The sequence below is a fragment of the Oncorhynchus clarkii genome, chromosome 28, assembly GCF_045791955.1.
Source record: "Oncorhynchus clarkii lewisi isolate Uvic-CL-2024 chromosome 28, UVic_Ocla_1.0, whole genome shotgun sequence".
NCBI classification, from domain to species: domain Eukaryota; kingdom Metazoa; phylum Chordata; class Actinopteri; order Salmoniformes; family Salmonidae; genus Oncorhynchus; species Oncorhynchus clarkii.
In genome coordinates, this window is record NC_092174.1 from 37,770,589 (window position 1) to 37,781,853 (window position 11,265).

The 11,265-nt window shown below is 42.8% G+C and overlaps 1 protein-coding gene across 1 annotated transcript; it reads right to left on the reverse strand.

The window, feature by feature from the left end:
- Positions 1–9,458: 9,458 nt before the first annotated feature.
- LOC139387414 (C-C motif chemokine 20-like) lies at positions 9,459–10,685 on the reverse strand. Its single transcript, XM_071133567.1, has 4 exons — positions 10,559–10,685; positions 10,324–10,435; positions 10,007–10,084; positions 9,459–9,856 (listed from the first exon to the last, which is right to left on the reverse strand). Exons 1-4 carry the CDS (start codon positions 10,644–10,646, stop codon positions 9,820–9,822), a joined length of 315 nt encoding a protein of 104 aa, XP_070989668.1. The 5' UTR covers positions 10,647–10,685; the 3' UTR covers positions 9,459–9,819.
- Positions 10,686–11,265: the final 580 nt, after the last annotated feature.

Consider the following 11,265-nt stretch of genomic DNA (forward strand, 5'->3'; position numbering starts at 1 on the left):
CTTTAGCTGTTCCATCCCTCTCTTTTTATGCCTGTGTAATTATAGTGGGCTGTGTTAGCCCGGTGTGTGTGTATGTGTGTGTATGTGTGCTGTGTTAGCTCGGTGTGTGTGTGTGTGTGTGTGTGTATGTGTGTGTATGTGTGCTGTGTTAGCTCTCTGTGTGTGTGTGTGTGTGTGTGTGTGTGTGTGTGTGTGTGTGTGTGTGTGTGTGTGTGTGTGTGTGTGTGTGTGTGTGTGTGTGTGTGTGTGTGTGTGTGTGTGTGTGTGTATGTGTGCTGTGTTAGCTCGGTGTGTGTGTGTGTGTATGTGTGCTGTGTTAGCTCGGTGTGCTGAGCGGCTCAAATGGCCCTTAGTAAAGCTGCTGCCTGCCGCATCCTCAGCTGGAGTGTTCTGCTCCCTTCCTGTGTGTGTGCATTTGTGTGTGTGCATGCGTGCGTGTGTGTGTGTTTGTGTGTGAGAAAGAGAATGAGAGAGATAGAGGGAGGAAGGGATGTGTGCAAAAATATATTGAATTTAGCCCTCTCAATCCACCTTCCAAATGTGTTGATTAGTTCATTAGAATCCACATTAGCTTTTGCACAAGCAGCAGCTACTCTTTCTGGCGTAACACAGCATGACAAGGAAAAAACCACTGACACACTGATAGACTGATACATGACAAGGAAAAAACCACTGACACACTGATAGACTGATACACTGATACACGATAGACTGATAGACTGATAGACTGATAGACTGATAGACTGATAGACTGATAGACTGATAGACTGATAGACTGATAGACTGATAGACTGATAGACTGATACATGACAAGGAAAAAACCACTGACACACTGATACACTGATACACTGATACACGATAGACTGATAGACTGATAGACTGATAGACTGATAGACTGATACACTGATACACTGATACACTGATACACTAATAGACTGATACACTGATAGACTGATAGACTGATAGACTGATACACTGATACACTGATACACTGATACACTAATAGACTGATACACTGATAGACTGATACACTGATACACGATAGACTGATAGACTGATAGACTGATACATGATAGACTGATACACTGATACACTGATACACTGATACACTGATACACTAATAGACTGATACACTGATAGACTGATACACTGATACACGATAGACTGATAGACTGATAGACTGATACATGATAGACTGATACACTGATACACTGATACACGATAGACTGATAGACTGATAGATTGATACACTGATAGACTGATACACTGATACACTGATACACTGATACACTAATAGACTGATACACTGATAGACTGATACACTGATACACGATAGACTGATAGACTGATAGACTGATACATGATAGACTGACAGATTGATACACTGATAGACTGATACACTGATACACTGATACACGATAGACTGATAGACTGATACACGATAGACTGATAGACTGATACACTGATACACTGATACACTAATAGACTGATACACTGATAGACTGATACACTGATACACGATAGACTGATACACAATAGACTGATACACTGACAGAATAATAGACTGATAGCCTGATACACTGATACACTGATACACTTATAGACTGATACACAACAGACTGATACACTGATACACTGATACGCAATAGACTGATACACTGATACACTGATAGACTGATAGACAGCCACCTCGGTGACTGGGAATCTGGTCTCTCAAACACAGTCAGTCTTGGGTGTACATTCATACTGCTTTCCTCCCCTTTTCATTATCCTTAGACATATTGACTCACACACACACACACACACACACACACACACACACACACACACACACACACACACACACACACACACACACACACACACACACACACACACACACACACACAATGTGACCACACATGGGAAGAACTCAGCTGTAAGTTTGATGTTTGGTGTGATGTGTATTTTATTATAATAAAGTTCAATGAGATCCAAACATCTGTGGTTGATTCTCAGTCCTTCAACACGTGTTTCCTAGCAGAACAATAACCTGTACAGTAATACAAAATTCATTGATCCAATAGCTCTATAAACCTCCACATCAATCCCAATAGTCCCATAAACGTGTTCCATAAACTCAAAACGAAACTGTAAAGTAGACCAGCATCATAGAGACTGGTGACTGCTCTTTCAGCATGATGGGTACTTAGGAATGTATGTGTCCTTGTCCCAACAGGGAATAATCTCTCTTTCTTTCTCTCTCTCTCTCTCTCTCTCTCTCCCTCTCTCTCTCTCTCTCTCTCTCTCTCTCTCTCTCTCTCTCTCTCTTTCTCTCTTTTCTCTCTCTCTCTCTCTCTCTCTCTCTCTCTCTCTCTCTCTCTCTCTCTCTCTCTCTCTCTCTCTCTCTCTCTCTCTCTCTCTCTCTCTCTCTCTCTCCCCTGTCCCCTGTATTATTCATTGAGAAGCACTCTGTTCAGTTGTGCAGAAACGGACCACAGGTGATGATTATGATGTAATAATGGCTGTGTGTGGGTGGATCATAGAAATAGAATGAATAGAAAGGGCATCTCCATTCAAGTCAATGATTTCATAATGGGTGGACTGGCAGCCATTTTGAGTGTACCCATGCCAGGAAGTAAAAGCTAGGTTGAAGATGATGAAGGTTAAGACAACGGGATTCTAATATCCCATAACTCTTTGCAACAATGGGACCAGCTATGCTAGTATAGCAATTGCACTGGTAATTAGAAATTATGTTGATCCCAGATACGTGACAACTCTGTCTTAGCCTGTATATTTTCGACCTAGAATAAAAGCAGGAATGGTACCCGTCAATCTGTACTATGATTTGTTAACTCAACTGACATTCCAAAAAATACATTCCATTGCATGAGACACATCAGAGGCGAGTTCAACAAGGTTTCTGTTTGCATGGAACATGTTCCCGGAGTAACAACTTCAGTTGAACGATTTGAATGAACATTCCAAAGAGTTATGGTGAAACATCAAACAGCTACTTTTTGTAAGGATTCCCCAGGCGTTTTAGCAACAGAATTCAAACTGAAAATGACCTAGCAATTCTTACTAAAGTCTACATGGCCACTTGATTCTTTTTTTGCGGCATTTTAGACCCAAAACAGACACTTACGTTCGCCGTACACTACCTTCACAGACTGTTCACTAGCGCGGCTAACACAAAACAAATGGAATATGTTAGCTATTTCCCTTGTTGATCCAGCATCAGCTGAGAGAAAATGATTTCATCACAATACTAGGTGGCCATTGTGAGTGTACCCATGAGTTTACCAGTCAAATTGCCAGGGTTAGAACTTCCAAGAAGGTTCTATTCTTATATTTCTATGCGGTGGATAGCTTCATGTGATTGTCCACTGTTGAGCTGGTCCCTCTCTAAATACATGGGGGCTAGTGTAGTTAGGCCCCTCTCCAATTCTTTACTGTTATTTACAGCCAAATACGAAAGGATCTAGTTTGAAAAGGTTGGAAAAGTGTCCAAACTCCTTGGCTGTCACTGAATTAGGCACCAGCCAGGCATTATGATGTGAACATAGTTGAAGATGGAGTAAGTGATTTGGAGCCAATGGGTTGAGCAGCTCCATATTTACCAGACTGATCCTTCGTCCAGAACCGTCCACATATGTTCTAACATTGGAGACTGCTAGGAGGAGACCAGGGCATGAATATAATACGGTCCATTTTGTAAAATTGGTACTTGGTACAAAAAATGTCTGAGGGGCAGTGCTTGACAGGAGCTCACCAGAACCGAGTACCGGCACCTCAAATCTTCTACTGTTTCAGTTCCTGCACCTCTGATGATTAGCTCAAACGCATTGTGTCCTGCAGTATTGAGTTCCTGTAGTATTGAGTTCCTGTAGTATTGAGTTCCTGTAGTATTGAGTTCCTGTAGTATTGAGTTCCTGTAGTATTGAGTTCCTGTAGTATTGAGTTCCTGTAGTATTGAGTTCCTGTAGTATCGTGTTCCTGTAGTATTGAGTTCCTGTAGTATTGTTTTCCTGTACTATTGAGTTCCTGTAGTATTGTGTTCCTGTAGTATGGAGTTCCTGTAGTATTGTGTTCCTGTAGTATGTAGTATAGCAATGGTACTAGACTACCATCTAGTGTTGATGTCCTGTATTACAGAAATGCCAGCACAGTCCTGCGGTAGTCTGGTGTTATTTCAATACTTAATGTGGTAATAAATCAAAATGGCAGAGGAATGTACATCCACTTGAAAAGTCTTGGCAGTCAGTAAAAACGAGATAATCATTCTTACTGTCTATTTCTTTCCAGTGTCCACTCTCGTCTCCCTCAAGCATGGCTCTCCTGTCCTCTATAAAAATACAAAATAAAACATAAATACCTTTGTACCTCTTAATCATGACAAAACAAGCAAGATATTTAGTGAGGGAATTCCATTGCCCTGCATGTTTGAGTCAGCATTTTACTGCTGTGATTGTAACTGTTGACGTACCAAACCTGTATGATTACTTCCTCAAAACAAGATGTTCTGTTGACTTCCTCCTTCTGATGTCATAGGACTTTCACTACATCCTCTTAACATTCATTAATTTACAGGTCACGAACAATGGAATGAGAACATTTCCAGAACTGGATTTTCACTGATTCCGTAAGAGAGATACAAGACAATAGAGATGTTTGTTGGTGACAGTTGTACATTTGAGAATGAACAAGTGATTGACATCTCAATGTTTTTTGTCATTTGCTGATCTTTGTTTTTGCAGTCTTTAGATAGCTATTCATGACAACATATCAACCTGAATTTAACTTAGAATTTCTTATGCATTTATAACAACATGCTTATTGGCAACTCTGGCCTAGGATCAATTTTTTTATTTTTTTATTTCACCTTTATTTAACCAGGTAGGCTAGTTGAGAACAAGTTCTCATTTGCAACTGCGACCTGGCCAAGATAAGGCATAGCAGTGTGAACAGACAACACAGAGTTACACATGGAGTAAACCAATTAACAAGTCAATAACACAGTAGAAAAAAGGGGAGTCTATATACATTGTGTGCAAAAGGCATGAGAAGGTAGGCAAATAATTACAATTATGCAGATTAACACTGGAGTGATAAATGATCAGATGGTTATGTAAAGGTAGAGATATTGGCGTGCAAAAGAGCAGAAAAATAAATAAATAAAAACAGTATGGGGATGAGGTAGGTGAAAATGGGTGGGCTATTTACCAATAGACTATGTACAGCTGCAGCGATCGGTTAGCTGCTCAGATAGCAGATGTTTGAAGTTGGTGAGGGAGATAAAAGTCTCCAACTTCAGTGATTTTTGCAATTCGTTCCAATCACAGGCAGCAGAGAACTGGAACAAAAGGCGGCCAAATGAGGTGTTGGCTTTAGGGATGATCAGTGAGATACACCTGCTGGAGCGCGTGCTACGGATGGGTGTTGCCATCGTAACCAGTGAACTGAGATAAGGCGGAGCTTTACCTAGCATGGACTTGTAGATGAGCTGGAGCCAGTGGGTCTGGCGACGAATATGTAGCGAGGGCCAGCCGATTAGAGCATACAAGTCGCAGTGGTGGGTGGTATAAGGTGCTTTAGTGACAAAACGGATGGCACTGTGATAAACTGCATCCAGTTTGCTGAGTAGAGTGTTGGAAGCAATTTTGTAGATGACATCGCCGAAGTCGAGGATCGGTAGGATAGTCAGTTTTACTAGGGTAAGTTTGGCGGCGTGAGTGAAGGAGGCTTTGTTGCGGAATAGAAAGCCGACTCTTGATTTGATTTTCGATTGGAGATGTTTGATATGGGTCTGGAAGGAGAGTTTAGAGTCTAGCCAGACACCTAGGTACTTATAGATGTCCACATATTCAAGGTCGGAACCATCCAGGGTGGTGATGCTGGTCAGGCGTGCGGGTGCAGGCAGCGAACGGTTGAAAAGCATGCATTTGGTTTTACTAGCGTTTAAGAGCAGTTGGAGGCCACGGAAGGAGTGCTGTATGGCATTGAAGCTCGTTTGGAGGTTAGATAGCACAGTGTCCAAGGACGGGCCGGAAGTATATAGAATGGTGTCGTCTGCGTAGAGGTGGATCAGGGAATCGCCCGCAGCATGAGAAACATCATTGATATATACAGAGAAAAGAGTCGGCCCGAGAATTGAACCCTGTGGCACCCCCATAGAGACTGCCAGAGGACCGGACAGCATGCCCTCCGATTTGACACACTGAACTCTGTCTGCAAAGTAATTGGTGAACCAGGCAAGGCAGTCATCCGAAAAACCGAGGCTACTGAGTCTGCCAATAAGAATACGGTGATTGACAGAGTCGAAAGCCTTGGCAAGGTCTATGAAGACGGCTGCACAGTACTGTCTTTTATCGATGGCGGTTATGATATCGTTTAGCACCTTGAGCGTGGCTGAGGTACACCCGTGACCAGCTCGGAAACCAGATTGCACAGCGGAGAAGGTACGGTGGGATTCAAGATGGTCAGTGATCTGTTTGTTGACTTGGCTTTCGAAGACCTTAGATAGGCAGGGCAGGATGGATATTGGTCTGTAACAGTTTGGGTCCAGGGTGTCGCCCCCTTTGAAGAGGGGGATGACTGCGGCAGCTTTCCAATCCTTGGGGATCTCAGACGATATGAAAGAGAGGTTGAACAGGCTGGTAATAGGGGTTGCGACAATGGCGGCGGATAGTTTCAGGAATAGAGGGTCCAGATTGTCAAGCCCAGCTGATTTGTACGGGTCCAGGTTTTGCAGCTCTTTCAGAACATCTGCTATCTGGATTTGGGTAAAGGAGAACCTGGAGAGGCTTGGTCGAGTAGCTGCGGGGGGGGGGGAGCTGTTGGACGAGGTTGGAGTAGCCAGGCGGAAGGCATGGCCAGCCGTTGAGAAATGCTTGTTGAAGTTTTCGATAATCATGGATTTATCGGTGGTGACCGTGTTACCTAGCCTCAGTGCAGTGGGCAGCTGGGAGGAGGTGCTCTTGTTCTCCATGGACTTCACAGTGTCCCAGAACTTTTTGGAGTTGGAGCTACAGGATGCAAACTTCTGCCTGAAGAAGTTGGCTTTAGCTTTCCTGACTGACTGTGTGTATTGGTTCCTGACTTCCCTGAACAGTTGCATATCGCGGGGACTGTTCGATGTTAGTGCAGTCCGCCACAGGATGTTTTTGTGCTGGTCGAGGGCAGTCAGGTCTGGAGTGAACCAGGGGCTATATCTGTTCTTAGTTCTGCATTTTTTGAACGGAGCATGCTTATCTAAAATGGTGAGGAAGTTACTTTTAAAGAAAGACCAGGCATCCTCAACTGACGGGATGAGGTCAATGTCCTTCCAGGATACCCGGGCCAGGTCGATTAGAAAGGCCTGCTCACAGAAGTGTTTTAGGGAGCGTTTGACAGTGATGAGGGGTGGTCGTTTGACTGCGGCTCCGTAGCGGATACAGGCAATGAGGCAGTGATCGCTGAGATCCTGGTTGAAGACAGCGGAGGTGTATTTGGAGGGCCAGTTGGTCAGGATGACGTCAATGAGGGTGCCCTTGTTTACAGAGTTAGGGTTGTACCTGGTGGGTTCCTTGATGATTTGAGTGAGATTGAGGGCATCTAGCTTAGATTGTAGGACTGCCGGGGTGTTAAGCATATCCCAGTTTAGGTCACCTAACAGAACAAACTCTGAAGCTAGATGGGGGGCGATCAATTCACAAATGGTGTCCAGGGCACAGCTGGGAGCTGAGGGGGGTCGGTAGCAGGCGGCAACAGTGAGAGAATGATCAGTAATTTACAAGAAAACAGCTCCACAAACAGGAAGAAACTGTACTTTGATGGTGCCCATCATCCTGTAGTTGGCCAGGTAGAACTCATTTTATTTATTTTTATTTTTATTTCACCTTTATTTAACCAGGTAGGCTAGTTGAGAACAAGTTCTCATTTGCAACTGCGACCTGGCCAAGATAAAGCATAGCAGTGTGAACAGACAACACAGAGTTACACATGGAGTAAACCAATTAACAAGTCAATAACACAGTAGAAAAAAAAGGGGAGTCTATATACATTGTGTGCAAAAGGCATGAGGAGGTAGGCGAATAATTACAACCATCAAAGTCAGATCAATGTAAGTGTCAATGTAATCTAAAAATGTAGTCCCTTAGTTGGATATTTAACTGATACAAAGTGAATGCAATATAAGCATCACAAGACTTTTGATTAGGAGTGTTTTTAGAAGAAGCGCTGTGAGTGATCCACCCACTGGTGACCTCATGGTGTAGTGTCCTCTACAGTTACTTCATCCACACACTCGTGACCTCATGGTGTAGTGTCCTCTACAGTTAGTACATCCACACACTGGTGACCTCATGGTGAAGTGTCCTCTACAGTTACTTCATCCACACACTGGTGACCTCATGGTGTAGTGTCCTCTACAGTTAGTACATCCACACACTGGTGACCTCTCATGGTGTAGTGTCCTCTACAGTTACTACATCTACCCCTGGTGACCTCTCATTGTGTAGTGTCCTCTACAGTTAGTACATCCACACACTGGTGACCTCTCATGGTGTAGTGTCCTCTACAGTTACTACATCCACCCACTGGTGACCTCTCATGGTGTAGTGTCCTCTACAGTTACTACATCCACCCACTGGTGACCTCTCATGGTGTAGTGTCCTCTACAGTTACTACGTCCACACACTGGTGACCTCTCATGGTGTAGTGTCCTCTACAGTTAGTACATCCACACACTGGTGACCTCTCATGGTGTAGTGTCCTCTACAGTTACTACATCCACCCACTGGTGACCTCTCATGGTGTAGTGTCCTCTACAGTTACTACATCCACCCACTGGTGACCTCTCATGGTGTAGTGTCCTCTACAGTTACTACATCCACCCACTGGTGACCTCTCATGGTGTATTGTCCTCCACAGAAACTATAAAAAATATTTTCTCTGTCTGTCTGCTTCATCAGTTAGTATCTGTCATTGTGCTGTCCCAAAACAAGTAACCTTTAATTAACTAGGCAAGTCAGTTAAGAACAAATTCTTATTTACAATGACGGCCTGCACCGGCCAAACCTGGACGACGCTGAGCCAATTGTGCGCCTCCCTATGGGACTCCCAATTACGGCCGGTTGTGATACAGCCTGGATTCAAACCAGGGTGTCTGTAGTGACGCCTCTAGCACTGAGATGCAGTGCCTTAGACCGCTGTGGCACTCAGGAGCCCCACTCATACCACACAAGATGAAGACACAAAAGAAGTGAGAATTCTTAGTAAAATATATGATTTATTATAGATATAAAATGTAACAGTAACTGTTAAATATAACAGATGTGATCAATGATCTGATCATACACAAGACCTTTATGAATAAAAGGGTTAGAACATGTGATTTCTGATGCTCATACAACAAGATTATACCATTAAACTCTGCCAACACAGATGATTTCATATACAAATAGGTTATGTAAAATAATAAACTGAGAGGTTCCAGCCCTGAATGCTGATTGGCTGACAGCTGTAGTATGTCAGACCATATACTATCGGTATGACAATAAATAATATTTTTACTGCTCTAATTATGTTTGTAACCAGTTTATAATAGCAATAAGGCTCCTCGGGGGTTTGTCATATGTGGCCAATATACCACGGCTAAGGGCTGTGTCCAGGTGCTCCGCGTTGTTTATATTCTTCATTTATTATCCTTTTCAGCACAGAGAAATGTCTGATAAAATTCAGGTAGTTGGATAAACTTAGAGATAGCAGGGTTCCAGCATTTTTGCATTCTCCTTCGTCAATGAAGATAGCAACACAAACTCTTCGTCCCGTGTACCCTTGTGATGAACACCATTCCTATGACCTTTTCTTGTTCAATCGTTCCGCTCTCTCCCTGTAGAGAAGAAATAAAGTTATGTCATCCATTTCTTATACCATCGTTTTACCTAATATCCTTATGATAAACCCTACACACACTGTCAGTATAATTCAATTCCATGGAGCCAAATCATTTTATCCTGAATAAATATGAATGAATTCTTACCTCAGCTTGCGAACAGCTTTCATAACCCAGTCCTTGGTGGGATCCACACATTGGAATCTCCCTCTGACAGTGTAGAAACTGGAAGAGAACATGTTGAGGAGACAACATCAGTCAATCATCAGTGCTTTATAGGCTTACATCTCTATAATATCACATCGCAAATGAATCAATGCAAATAACATCAAGTTATCAAATTGTTTTACTTCTGTTGTACAATTATTTTATACTTAATGATATACTTAAATTGAAGAAATAATACATGTGTTACAATTAATATTATCATTTTACTTGCAAATAGGCCTTCCAGAGTCACTCACATGATAGCATCAATGTTGCACCCGTCAATCACTGTCTGTATGGAAAAGCCAAGGATGAGATGGATGGCCATCCTACCCTGGGAGTAACTCGTACAACAGCCTCTAGGAAAACCTATTGAGCAAAAAGACAAGAAACGTTATCTTGTATGGCAATTAAAAAACACAATTGCAAAAAACAAGGAGAGAGGGAGACAGACAGACGGACTGAGACAAAACTTTCACATCCAATATTGACCTTGTTTAGCTGCAGAAACCTCAGCAGCAAACAGCCCCACAGCCAGGAGCACGAGCAGTACAATAACAGGGGCTCTGATCTGGGCCATCTCTTCTTCTGTGGTGCTGTGATGTGATGAGCTGCTATCTTCAGACAAAGAGCTTCAGTGGCTGTGTGAGGTCCTATTCCTCACCAGAGCCATATATATACTCCTGGTGCAGGTAGAGGCTTATTCTCTGAGAGGGAGAAATGGGCTTTCCTACACACGCCTTAAAACCAAAGTTCCACGGCAGAATTTCCCCATCACATTCCCCAATGAACAAAAAAGGGAAACAAGATTCTTGAACGGAACAAGAGGGAGACTGTTTGAACAACTTTTACATGTTTATTTACATACAGCATTTATTCTGAGCTGATTGAAATGCACGACAATATTAGTGTACCTAAATGATTGTACCTTTGTTGAAGTCTCCTGGGTTAAGGAATACATTTTTGGATTATGTTAAGTGAGTTTGTGTTTTATATTATATCTCAGTATTTCTTTATCCTGGTGCTGGGGACCCAAAGGGTTTAGTTTTGCCCCAAACGCTACACACCTGATTCCACTAATTACCTCATCATCAAAACCCTGCTCAGACGTTGCATGCATCAACCAATGGTTGTGTGGGATGTCATCGACCGTGCTGTCAAGCACCAGATTGCTAATAGAACATTAGAACATACTTAAA